General features: G+C 35.2%; 1 protein-coding gene across 11 annotated transcripts in view; it reads left to right on the top strand.

Moving 5' to 3' along the window:
• The window catches only part of NAALADL2 (N-acetylated alpha-linked acidic dipeptidase like 2), a 1,320,599-nt gene that overhangs the window by 1,256,703 nt on the left and 49,654 nt on the right, over positions 1-14,242 (top strand). For 10 of the 11 annotated variants that reach the window (XM_027061407.2, XM_053221202.1, XM_053221203.1 and 7 more), the window contains one exon: positions 2,099-2,192. The exons of the other annotated variant lie outside the window; for it this stretch is intronic. In XM_027061407.2, the coding sequence (XP_026917208.1) occupies positions 2,099-2,192 (94 nt within the window). The remainder of the gene's footprint in view (positions 1-2,098; positions 2,193-14,242) is intronic. 11 annotated transcript variants of the gene reach the window in all.

The following is a 14,242-nucleotide window of genomic DNA, read 5'->3' as shown; positions in this document are numbered from 1 at the left end:
CTCTTGCTTATGAAGCTGCAAATAAACCCAACTTAGTCCAAACATTCTATCATGGACCAGGTGCCTTAGAAAGTCCCAGTATTTGTTGTCAGGTTCTTTTTGAGACAAATAGCAAAGTGGCTGGCTTATATTCCAGTTGTTTGAGTTGCCAAATGACTCTTAAAATAGAACAAAACAACTTTCTCCAGCAGCAAAAAGTGAAGTTGCCTTTCTCCTCCCTCCAACTTCTTTCATTTTAATCTTTTATGATGTGTGGTTTCCAGATTCCAAAACTGTAAACAAAACATGTCTGTTCTGTAGTTTCTATTATCCAGTGCAAATTGAAAAAAGGAACTATAATGCTTCTTAATCTTTTTTAAAAATTCCTTTTTACAAATAATTTATTTCCAAATATCAGCATTTCTTACATGATTTGGATGTAGTGAGGTGGAATGGAGACAGAAGTCATATCCACCTACTGCAGGTAAAGCTTTTCCCCTGAAAAACAGCATAATCAGAGTAGGCAGTTTCCCAGGATTTTTGTGATCACCATGCTGGGGATAAAACTCTGCAAATAAACCTTAGGCATTGGGCATAAGTGGTTGCTACATTTGGGAGAAAAATATCTCAAAGAAATAAGAGGACATCAAAAGTGTTTCTTCTCGCTCTTTATTTCTAAGAGATGTATTTCTCCAAGTATTTAGAAGAAGATAAAATTGAATTGTATTTTTATCATGATATGAATTGTGCAAACAACTGGGAATTATAACTTTAAAATATTAAATGGAATTTGACCCTTGTTGGATATGTAGATTTGAATATCTAACATCATATCTTTCTTGTAAGTTGTCTCTTTGACGTGTTCTATAATGTCTCAAGTTAGTGTGCTATTTTCCCCCGTGTAATTTCACAAGACAATATTTTCATTTACTAACAACATTTCATAGTACGTTAATAACATCAACACAGCCACATTTCCCTGTGTGAAAGATTCAGGGTTATTAGAGATGTAGGGACATTTGTTAAGCCTAGGTAAATATTCAATATCAGTTTAGAGAGAGGGAGAGTAACAATGGCATTTGCAGCCAGCCCTAAGTTCCTTTGAGATGTATATGAATGCATTTGACTTGTTCAGTCTATGAAGCAGATGCTAGTTCAGCTGTAGTACATGTGTTGGTGTCCAAACATAGTTTTGGAATATGATGCGGGTGCAGGGAGAAGGGCGATGTGCATGTATGAAAATTCCAGGTATGAGTTTTGGGGACGCCATTACAATTATTTTAACTCAACTTAAACATTGACCTCAGAGATATATACATGATACTGGTTTTGATACATTTTGGAAAAGTAATTAGAAATCAAATAAAGCATTAAGGAAAACAGTAACTAAGATTTCAATGGATTTTTTTAGACTAAATTATATATTTTTCTAGTTCCAAATGAAAACAGCACTGCATTTTATTCTTTTCTTAAGTTTGTATTTAAATTTCAGTTAGTTAACCAACACTGTAATATTAGTTTCAGGTGTACAATTTAGTGAGTCGATACTTACATACAACATCTGGTGCTCATCAGAACAAGTGCATTCTTTAATCCCCATCATCTATTTCACCCATTCCCCCCCACCCCCAACGATCTCCCCTCTGGTAACCATCAGTTTGTTCAGGCTAAATTATATTTTAAATGAAATAAATGGATCATTAATTTTATTTGGAGTTTTACTTAGTCTCATAACCAAATATTGATTTTCAGTTTTATTTCTCTTTATTGTTTGTTTTATTGTGTGACTTCCTTAACTGCTTTATAAGGAATTTTTTTTAAGTTTAAATATTACAAGTTCTTCAATTAAGGCAATATTTCTTAATATTTTAGCTTAAAAAGGAGGAAAATTTTATATTCCTTCATACTATTTTGAGACATGAAAAATACCATGAGGATTTTTTTCTTTTTTTATAGAAAAGAAAAGAAAAAAGAGTTTAAAAGGAAAAGATATCTTATAAAAGTATATTTTCCCCTATGTGTTTCACTACCGTGGTTATATAAGAATGCATGAAGTAATGAAAAACAAACAAATCAAAAACCCTTCAAACTGAATGCTACCATCTTTTTTTTCTTTCAGCTCTCGGGAGAAGTGATTTTGCAAATTGCCAATGAACCAGTTCTGCCCTTTAATGCTCTTGATATAGCTATAGAAGTTCAAAACAGTCTTAAAGGTAATTTTTCTTTGAATTACAGTAATTTTAGCAAGTGAAAGATGGTTCAACTAATTTTTCACAAGCAATGGATAAAAATATATGCTATATTATTAGCTATGGCAATGCAGTGACTCCCTTCTTAGAGAGGATTATCATGAGAAGGGCTTAGAGGAAATATGAGATTTGTAATTTCAAACTTCTGTTATCATTTTCCGCATGGCAAAAATATAGTTTAGGTATTTTCCCAAATAAATAAATAAGTAGGTAAGTAAGTTTGTATCTAAAATTCAATCAATTCAAATAAAATTCAAATCAAAATCAATCCAAATCAAGCCAACCCAAATCAATCTTTGGGATTAATTTCTGAAGTATGGGCCCCATTTCATTTCACTAAAGTGTTGGCTCATCCTAGATTAAGGGTGACAAGAAGAGAATTATCTCCATAGTTTCTATTTCAATCCCTTCATGTTTGAATAGATCTCTTTCTGCAGAATTCTAATAATTACCTTCATTTCCCCTTTATCTACATACAAATCTTTCAACAAGGCTTATAATTCTTCTTTATTAACCAAATACAAAGGGCAGTATTTTAATTAAAGAATGCACCCTCCTCCTTTTTGAGTCACACATCTTATTGACAGATATTTATGTGTGATTTTTAGACATAAACTTCTCAATACAAAATTCACTATTTTATCTAAGTACCTAAGCAGTAATCCTTACAAAATGGATTATTCTTTTTCTTTCTTAGAAAATGATTTATGGGGCGCCTGGGTGGCTCAGTCGGTTAAGCGGCCGACTTCGGCTCAGGTCATGATCTCACGGTCCGTGAGTTCGAGCCCCGCGTCGGGCTCTGTGCTGACAGCTCAGAGCCTGGATCCTGTTTCGGATTCTGTGCCTCCCTCTCTCTGACCCTCCCCCGTTCATGCTCTGTCTCTGTCTCAAAAATAAATAAACGTTAAAAAAAATTAAAAAAAAAAGAAAGAAAATGATTTATTCTTAACAGCCAAATATTTCAAGTTTCTGAAAATTTAATTCCTTTTTTTTTTTTTTAATTTTGACTACTGGGATTGCTTCTTAACCTGAAGAATACTATGACACAATTTTTCCTCCCTCAGTGATTCTTATGACTTTTATTATATTGGCTGTAAAACCCTAAAAGCACTTGAGCTGTTTAGGGTTATTTGTTCCCATATGAAGTAGCCTCGGATTGCTCTGTTTTTGGTATATTTAGGCTGGTCTCTATATAGTTTCCATCTTTTCCACTTTTGTCAAGTTTCTATCTTAGATTTGCTTGATGCAGAGTTGCCACAAACCTTCAATTTTAAGAAATGTAGTATCTGTGAAAATCAGTAAAACAAAGGACAATAAAATGAGATATGCCTATATTTTGGGCAGCATTGGAGCTCAGAAGAAATATATATATACATATACATATATATATATTTCTTATGTATATGTATATATTTCTATATGTATATGTATATATATATTCGTTTATTTTTGAGAGAGAGCGCATGCATGCACACGCGTAAGAAGAGCAAGGGCAGAGAGAGAGGGAGAGAGACAGAGAGAGGTTTCTCACTGCCAGCACAGAGCCCAAGACAGGGCTCGATCTCACGAACCATGAGATCATGACCTGAGGCAAAATCAAGAATCAGACGCTTAACTAACTGAGCCATCCAGGTGTCCCAAGAAATAATATATTTTTAATGAGATAAGTCAGTACAATTATTCAGCCTTCAGTTGGTGATTCAGATATAGAACTGACATAGTTGGATTTAATCAGGCTAGAGCTCTAATGAGAGAGGGACAATGACCTAGATAAGTTAAAACTGAGAGTATGTGCACAGGAGCACTCGTGAAGGTGGATCAAAGTATCTAAACTGGGTATGGAATAAAAATGAGGAAATGAAAGAAGGGAGGGGGAACAAAATGGAAGGAGGATCAATAAATACTACTTCATGGTGAGATCAAAGAATTGAGTGAGCTAAAAAGACTCATTTGCTGCTGGCCAGCAAATGGGATTATTAAAAATGTGATCATACAAAGAGTTCAGATATTGGTAAGGACAGCGTTCAGGAGAGGACATGACCATGGAAGTGGGATAAGCAATCACCAGAAGAAAAGAGGCTAAGGAAAGGAGAGTCTAGAGTATGTGGGTATTGAAATTGCCAAGAATTCAGATCGAAGTATTCTTGTAAGAGGAAGTGACTAAACCAGGAGCCAAAATCTTCAAAGAATGAGCAGTGATACCTCCTAGTGTTTTTCTAGGGCTAGTGGTACAAAGCGTAAGAGAGAAGGAACCACACCTAGGAGGGCTGGGGCCGAAGCAGTATCATTATGGAAGAGCCAGGTTTTAGGTTAAAGGAAGAGGGTACAGAAAATATTCTGAAAATAGGCCAGGTTAATAATCCTTTCTTTAATAGTTATATCTGAAGCATGTCAGTACAACGGGGTTGGGGGGAAGCTACAGTCGTTCTACAAAGATTTTGCACTGCAGCCTGATACTACCAAGTCTAGATGAACAGCTCCCAAAATCAAGTTGCTCAGTCAGATGAGCCAGGAGTATTTTGGCTTCTTGCTGGTATATTGGTCTGCTTCTGCTATAGGTAAAGAACTTTTTCTTTGGTTATTGGTTTTTTTTTGAGTTTTGTTTCTTTTGATGTGAAACTCCTTGGGTTTCCTTGCTACTTTCACTCAGAAAAATGTGGGCCAGACTTAAGATATACCCATAGTAAAAACACAAAACAAAACAAAACAAAATGTGTCAAGAACATAGATATATAGGAATAAAATTCTTTTGTTATGACCTGAGTATAAATATTTGATCAAAGTGATGCAATTTGTCACCTTTAAGCTATACATTTTTATCTTTTAGTCATCATGATTCAAAATTATTTGTTCTGTATTAAAGTAAAAGACCATTCGAATGTTTGCTAAATTGTGGGCAATTTGATGTAACCGTTCTATTTTAACTACTTTAGTTATAACCTTATTTGTAAAATAGAGTAATGTGCTACACATTAAATGACATCTAATTTTACTGCTTAGTACAAACTTTAATTGTTTATATATATTTTTATTTTGTTATGACAACTAACAGTGATTAGTCTTAAGTTCTCAATCACAGTTATTACAAAAAAGTGACCTTCAAGGCTAAACTATAAAATTTTGTTTCTCCCTACTGCAAAAAGTTTACGTATAAAGGTCTCTGAAACCCAATTGCATTTTCAACGGTGTAATTTTACCCCTTGACAACCAGCCATCTTGTTTATTTATTACTCTAGTTTACAGTAGCAGCAGACCATTCTCTACTGTTCTCACAACCACCAGAAAGAAGGATAATTTACCAGTGAATAATTTGTTTGAGTTGATTTATTGGATGGTCTTGAAAGCTCATTTGGACTGAGTGACCTTGGCTCTTAATATTTGGTCAATGCCAAACACATAATAGTTAGAGAATGAATATTTATATGTGGTTACATAGAGATGTAGTGTAAATAGTGACTGATAAGATTACTGATATGCTTCAGCTGTACTTGTGGCAAATAAAAGTATGTCCAAAAAATTGCACACATAAGACACTGGTACTAGTTTGCAGGGGGCAAAGGCAGGTGTCAAGAATAAATGAGTACAACCATACCCTTGAACCTAGAAGCAGACTAAGGAGTATGCACTTAATAACCTTACCAAATTTACTCTTTCTCACTCTCTCTACTTTTTAATGTTTTAAACACCACCTCAAAATAACAATGGCTATGTAATTCTGATGATTTCTGTTAATATCTGCTATTTTTCTTTGTTGGAATTCTGGATGTTAATTATTTACCATTATCGCAAAAACTACAAATGGCAAAACAAAGTAAAAGTCATTTCCATTTGATCTGGCTATGTACACATTTATTTAGTGAAAGCCAGACTCAGCAGGAAACAATTTCGATTTGTGTGGCTTGTTGCCACTTCCTGATTGTCTCACTAAAGGTAAAATGGTTGTTGGCAGAATTTCCTCCTGTTCCTTGAGAAACTGACAATGGTAACTTAGCTGACTTTTTAATTTTTTTATTAGCTCTGATAATTCATTAGCACCAATCACTTCATTGTGGAAGGAGGGATAGTATTTCAAGGTGATGATGTGACCGAGGCAAGCACAGGCTGTTCCGCTAGATCTGTAGTTTCATTATATTCAGTTGTCATTTTGGTTCTTTTCTACAGTCACAAGTAATTGAGATCCATCTGATGTCGTTTCTTCTTTCTGAGTAATTTATGATGAATGTCCCAAAAGGAAAAAAAAAATAAGTATACGCTTTATAAATTGCATGGGTCACCTGTGTGGCCCAGTTGGTTAAGCGTCCGACTCTTGATTTCAGCTCAGGTCATGATCTCATGGTTTGTGGGTTCAAGCCCTGTGTCAGGCTCTGTGCTGACAGTGGAGAGCCTGCTTGGGCTTCTCTCGTACTTTCTCTTGGCCCCTCCCCTGCTCATACTCACTTTCTCTCTCAAAATAAATAAATAAAACTTAAAGAAATAAATAACTTGTGTGATTTTTGGCCTCAGCCTATCGGTCTCCAATTTTGGTTTTAGTTAGCATCAATTCCAGCTTTTGTCCGGCCTATAGATAGTAAAGTGTGGGCATACTAGCAACCTGGCCCTGTGCCCTCCTGAAAAAATTCCAAATCCATCCATCTAAAATCCAAACAATTCCAAGAAAAGATTTAGTTCCCATGGAAATTCTGAATCATGTTAGATATCTAGTGGTTTGACCCAAACTTGCATTTCTGGAACTAACTGTTTTGTGTGACAAGGACTTAAACTCAAAAGCATTCTCTCAGAAATAGCTTACCTTGTTTGCTCAAACTGAGAGAAATTCAGTAAGAGATTGGCCATCCATTGGGTACAATTTCCTAAAACTATGTTTAATATCAATCCCCAGTGTATTTTTGTATGGACTCTGACTATGTAACTATATTAAATATTGTATTTCATTTATTGACATTCCAAATCTTGTTCAAACCAGAAGTTCTTAATAGGGTAATCTGCAACAAAATCTGGTTGTCTCTGTATTATCAGTGTTTGTCTCCTTAAACCAGCTTCCCTTTGTCATCATGTCCTTCATTACCCTGAATACTTCATTCAAATTTGGTTTAAAGTTTTCTTTTTAGTACCTATATTAAACATTTTTTATTATGTTTATTTATTTTTGTGAGAGAGACAGAGTGCAAATGGGGGAGGAGCAGACAGAGAGGGAGACACAGAATCCAAAGCAGGGTCCAGGCTCTGAGCTGTCAGCACAGAGCCTGATGAGGGGCTTAAGCCCACAAACCGTGAGATCATGACCTGAGCCGAAGTCAGACACTAAACCGACTGAGCCACCCAGGCTCCCCAATACCTGTTTTATATGAGTAATTACATTGATTGAAATATGGTAATGACTTCCTATCATCTTCCTACTTTCCCATCCTAGTAATAGCTGAATGTATTGTGAATTTTTTTTTCCTTAAGTATATTTTTAGGACAAAACCCTGTACCCATGACAGGATAGTACTACAATCCATTTTTCTATGAGTGTTGCCTCTCTGGCAACAATTTTAAAGTAGTTTTTTTAAAGATTTTTTTAAAAGTATTTACTTATTTTGAGAGAGAGAGGAAGAGTGTGTATGTATGCAAGTGGGAGATGGGCAGAGAGAGAGGGAAGGAGAGAATCCCAAGTAGGCTCTGCACTGTAAGTGCAGACAGAGCCTGATGCAGGGCTCAAACTCACAAACTGTGAGATCATGACCTGAGCCAAAATAAACAGTTGAGTGCTCAGCTGACTGAGCCACCCAGGTGCTCCTAAAGACACTTTTAATGTTGGCTTATAATAGAACATAAAGTACCCTTCCCCTCATACTGATTAATTTCATTAAAGTTTTTTTTTTTTATTTTCTCGGTGTAGCCAAAACATAATTAAACACACATGTGTTATTAAATGTACAACTCCAACTTTCTGCCTCAGGAGGAGACTGATAAAAAATAAACCACACATGAATTTAATTCCTTCTCGGAAGTCTTTGTTCACTCTTCCAAAGCAACCAATAACCAGATCATGTAGTTGCAAACACAACACAGTGGCAGCATCTATGGCCATGAAAGTAGCTCCTGGTTCAATCTTGGCACCAGGCCGACATATGCTGTTGGGACAACTCATTCCACGCAATATGTTCAAAGTCTTGATAGATTTGCATCTGTTTTTGGCTATCTGGATCACTGGGTAATATTTAGAATATAAGAAAATCTTCAGAATGTGTTGCCAGTGTTTTCAAAGTGGTCAATCTGATTCTTGTAAGCATGCCACTTCGGCACTTTTGCAAAACAAAAAGGATTTCTATTGTATTTAGTTTAGACATAACTAGCCACTGCCTCCTGGCATATTGCATTTTTAAATAATATCTATTTATCAGTGCATTGTAAAATCAGTGTTATTTATCAACAGTGCACTAGCTCCTACACTTCATTCTCTACCTGTTTGTTTTTTTGTTTTGTTTTGTTTTGTTTTTGTTTTTGTTTAATTTCTTTAAATAACCAGCTGAGATGATTCACTGTGATTCATACTAAAGAAACCAGCATAAAGAATAGAAAATGTAGGATAATAAAGGACTGTTGTTTCCTCTGGCTGAAATCGTATTGGTAATTTCTTTTGTTCTCTTTAGTGATGCCACAAGATATTTTTAAGATGACATTAAGTAACATACATTTTTCCCCCAAAATAATCTTCTTCTTTTAGCCACTGTGTTATGTGGAACATAAATCATACTTTTCCTTGTCACTATAAATCAGTGAAGTCTAAGCCATGATTGTGCAATTATTAGCACCTTTAAAACTGTCATAAGCTCATCCATAGAAGAATAGGTTCTGTGAAATACATAGTAAAAAGTTATGTTTGTTTGATATAAAAATGTAGTTTTAGAGTATGACCAGTACATTTCACTCTTAATTGAAGATGAAACTGTGTGAGTCTTTAAAAATACAGTCACAAAATACAACCAAAAGATAGAAAAATGGAAATAAAAATTTAAAACTTTTTTGGAGTATAAAACTCTGAATAGAGGCCACAATAGTAAGTAGTAAAATCATTCTTTAAAATAAGACAGCTATATATTTGTGCAGGAGGTTGTAGAACAGACTTAACACATCTGAGTTTATGCCAAGATGAAACTCATCAAGGTATGAAGTGGGAGAAGAGGTAGTTAGTGCATTTTCTGGCAGGTTAGAACATACAGATTCAGTGGGGCAACCCAGAAGTCTAAGAGACCTTATGGAAAAGACGTGTGTGAAGTGCCTGTAAGCTTCTGATCTGTTAGAAGGTGTTTTAGCATCCTGTACCAACGGTCCTCAGGAGGAACAAGTTTTCTGAGGACACCGTGGCACTTTAGAGGTCACGCCACAAAGCCCCAGGTAATGTGCTAAGTGTCTTATGTCCATTGTGACATTTAACCTTACTCTAGCCACATGAGCTGAACTGGATATTGTTAAGAGCAATTTAGAGATTAAGAAACTGTGTGGAGGGCAAGGGGTGGAGGGGTTGTGTCTTACTTAGGTGTGTACCTTTAAGTGGTTAGTTTAGGGCTTGAATATGGCTCTGTCAGATTCCAAAGCCCCTGCCCTTTTCACTATACCACACTGCTTCCCAGATGGCTTGAAGGGGAGAATGCTGCAATGTGATGATTGGCTAAAAGGCAGGAGTAGGAATATGTTTCCTTCAGTGTGTTCTAGAGCCTGTCCTGAACTGGCCTCCGTAGATCTCAATAATGTCTCAGTATCCACTGACTTGTACTCCCTCCTTCCTTCCCTCTCTCCCTCCCACCTTCTTCTCTCCTCTCCAAGTAATATCACTACTGCTTATAATATCCAGCTCTGTTCTTTGTATAGCAAGATGGAAAAATGAAAGGGTTGAAGTTAGAGATAGATTCATCTTCCAGAAGGCTGAGGACTGGGGGAATAGGAAGGGATTAATTAGTAGCAACTAATATTTTTGTTTACGGATGGAACACCCTCAACAGCTTTAATATAGGGAGAGTCCCAGAACTTCCAAGAGTTCCATTTTAGATGACCTTGATTTCTGGGCAATTTCTGTCTCTCAAGTTTCACTTCTTTCCTGGATTTACTTAGAATATTTTTGTATACAATAAGCTCTTCAGTTATCCTCATGAGGATTTATTTTATTTGATCCTTATTTATTCTTCATTTGTGGATTATTTCTAACTAGATTAGGAATCTATTAAGGTTAGTGATTTAACCTTATGTCTTTCCCTTTCTCCCAGTACTTATAGGACAGAACACAAAATAGGACTCAGTAAGTTATTTACTGAAAATACATTTGTATTTTACTTTGAGACAGAGGAAAAATGCATTGTTTCTGTTTGAAATTTAGAAGCGCATTTCAATTGTTTCTTGAATAATATCAAGATAATTTCACTAAGCAGTCTCCATTATTTTGTATTATATTAAGGTTGATTTTCAATATTCATCACAAATTGATATGTTCTACTATGCTATAAAAAACTTAATGGTTGGCTTTTCAACAGAAGCAAATATGTAAAAGGATCATTTTGAAGGTTGGCTGTTTAGTTCCTTTACCCTTTTTTTTTAAATGTTTTTATGTATTTTTGAGAGAGAGAGAGAGCATGAGCAGGAGTGGGGGAGAGACAGAGAGTGGGTAACAGAAGACCAAAGTGGGCTCTGTGCTGACAGCAAGGAGCCCGACACAGGGCTTCAACTCACAAACAGTGAGATCATGACCTGAGTCAAAGTCTGATGCTTAACGGATTGAGCCACCCAGGCGCCTGGATTCCTTTATCCTTTACATTATCTCTTTCCCTGTTATTCAGAAGTTTGAGATCCAGCCCATGGAAAGAAAATAAATGGCTCCAGATTAATAGGCACCACAAAATAACATCGCAAATCTTTATAGATGTGTATGCGAGGAGGAGTGTTATACAGTGTGGAGAAAATTTGAGAAAGTGAAAAGTAGCATCTCTGAGAATAAAATCATTAGTTATGGTATTTTGGGGCATGTCTTTAAAAAATGCATTGGTAGTAATTTATACTTAAGATTGTGTACTCTGATAATAGTAACTTCCATTTATATAGTTATTTATATGCTTGGAGAGTGAAATGACCATTTCTGCATTTTCCCCCAAGGAAGCTAAAAGACAGTAATATTAAGTAATCTATTCAAACTTACATTGATAGTAATTAAGTAGATGAGGCTCTTACCTGGTTTTTGATACCAAGACCTTGGTCTTGAGACTCCATGCGCATAAAGATTCAAGATAATTGTATTAACTTTCTCTAAGAGAAATCTCTAACTCCCAGTTCATTTTCTTTGGTCAAATGCACTTACTACTTATTAAACCTGAACTGTGAAGAGCTTCAATTAGTCCTCTCTTCTCTGACATTCACTGTGCCTTAAATGAAGTTTTATACATATATTCTTAGTTTTTATGGGTTATTGGCAGGCCATATTTTAATTCAATTTAGTTTAATTTAACTTACCATTACCCTAAAGTAGCTTCTTTTCTTTTCCTTTGCAACTCTTATTGATTTTTAGCAACATTAGTTGATGCTCATTATATGCAAAACATTTCCCTAAGTGACTTTTTAGGCATTATTCAGGAAATATCTCTAAACATTATCTTATAATTCAAAATTCTCTCAACAAAATTTTTAATAAATGACTACCATATCTCAGGTATTGTGCTAGCATCTGGAGATACAAAGAGATAAAACATTGTGCGGGGTTCTTTCCAGTCAAAGAAAGGAGAGAGACAAGGCAGATAAGGAAAAAAATATTACAGATATTATGGTGCTGTGATCAGTAGATAATTCATGCTATGCCAGACATAGTTTTTGTCTGAGTAAATGGTAGTGAACAAAACTATTAGACACTAATCTCTTCCTTCACAGAGCTGACATTCTAACAGGAATATGTGGGGTCACAGCTGACTTCGATTTGGTGGTATTACTTTCTTATTTAAATAGACAAGTTCTAATTGGCATTAAAATGGCTGTTAGGAATCAGTTATGTATACAAATGATTGAGTGAACATTGAAAATAAAGCTTCTTTTCAATTTGTAACCTTATATCCTTGAAGTGATGTATAGGGTGTGGTGTAGATGGCAGGTTTCCACTATCAGGGTTCTTTCTGGAACAAGAAAGTTCTTAAAGCTGTCAGTTCTCCACATCCTCACCACTAAGAAAGATAAATTCATTTAAAGCTAAATAAGGTAGAATGGTACAATTTGTCTCCCTTGATTCGGTAGTAATGTCTTCAATTCTGTAGTGTATGTTGGATCAGAACAGATTTTTCTTTCTTAAATGGAAGACTCTCAAGGATGTTGAACTTGTTTTTTCTGTTGTTCAGTCTTTCAATTCCAATGTAATCTAAATGTGCTTTTTTCGTCTTATTTTTTTCCCTGTACAAAGATATTTCCTGTAAGTTCACCATACATTAACTTCAGTAAACCATCATATTTTAGGATAAATAGTATCTTTATAAAATGGCATTATTTTTATAATTGTGATTTAGGGTGCTAAATGTCCTCACTGAGCAAAACTTTCTCCTCTCACAACCTCAAGTTTTCTTGTGATATCAAATAAGGTAATTAATGAGTATATAATGTACTTTGAAAACATCCAAATGCCAAAACCTGTGAACTCCTACAAATGAGTTTATTCATGTTGTTAATTTCAGTGAACAGAAAGTTTATAAATGTGGCTATACTTTATAGCTCTCATGAAAACAACTTATCGCTACAGAATTTTCTTTTGCTACTGGATTTTTTTCCAAAAGTACATTATTTAATCTCCTTTATTTATTTAGTAAATAATTGCTGAGTGTAAGAACCATGCTCTCCTCTAAAGAAATTAGCATATGAAATAGTCCCCATCAAATGAAGGTGAAAGACAACAAAGATCACTGTATTGGGTTGGTAATTCTATGACAGACATATTTTATATATCAAGCTATAATTCTAACCTAGTTTTTCTTTTCTTACCACATCACCTCTCTACAGTACTTCTTAAACTTTAAAATGTGTGTAATAATCTGGGTAGCATGGAGATTCCTGGCTCTCCTCCTAGAGAGATTTAGCAGGTGTAGGAATCTTCATTTTCATGAAGACCAGGTGTTTGGGGAGCTGGTAACACTTGAACTTCACTTGGAAAGAGTCCCTTTGTGATCTTTCCCTTTTGCCTGAAATTTTCCCAAGTGAAAGTCCCATATGGCCTCTTCATCTCTCCATCTGCTTACCTCAATGCCATGCTCTCAGGACAGCCAGTTTCAATTTATCAGGTCCATGTTCATTTCATCACCTTGACATGACATAATTCTCTGTATTGAGTTTCTGACCTTGCTGGAGTCTCCTGAGAACTAACACCACCACTAACTGCTGCCTCACCCAGAGACTGACTCAAATGGCGGGGAATATCAGGAAGAAGATGAGAAGAAAATGCACTTCTCATGGTACAATAAAGGAATGCTTTTTAAACAAGATGTTAAGTCACATCAGCTGGAAAATGCTTACCTATAGAAGAATATTTTTTATAACAATTTATAAGTATTAATCATTTAACTTTCATAAAAAAACCTATGAAGCAGATGTTTATTTTGTTCATTTTATAGATTAGGATGCTGAGGCTCAGTAACTTACCCCAACATCACACAGCTACTAAGTGGTATAGCAGGGATTTGAACTCAGGTAGTCTGGCTCCAGGGTCTGGTGGCCATTATCACTATACAAATTCTGTCTTACTCTTAGTTAAAGGAATGTCCTATGTTTAGTAACACCATTCATATCAAAATGACTTCCAGTAAATTACACAAATAGAAACAAACTACAAAAAACAAAAATCATCCCCCAAGCAAAACAAGACAAATACTACATAGGATAGTATTTTCAAATCAAAGATGTATTTCAACTTCAAATTACAGGAAACTTTTAGAAAAGCAAAAAGAGCCCATAGATGCATAACAATATACAGGAACATATCTCTTGTTCTCAGAAGAGATAACTTTTTTTAAAAATCA

The sequence above is a fragment of the Acinonyx jubatus genome, chromosome C2 (genome assembly GCF_027475565.1).
Source record: "Acinonyx jubatus isolate Ajub_Pintada_27869175 chromosome C2, VMU_Ajub_asm_v1.0, whole genome shotgun sequence".
NCBI classification, from domain to species: domain Eukaryota; kingdom Metazoa; phylum Chordata; class Mammalia; order Carnivora; family Felidae; genus Acinonyx; species Acinonyx jubatus.
This window is presented reverse-complemented; position numbering and strand designations above follow the sequence as displayed.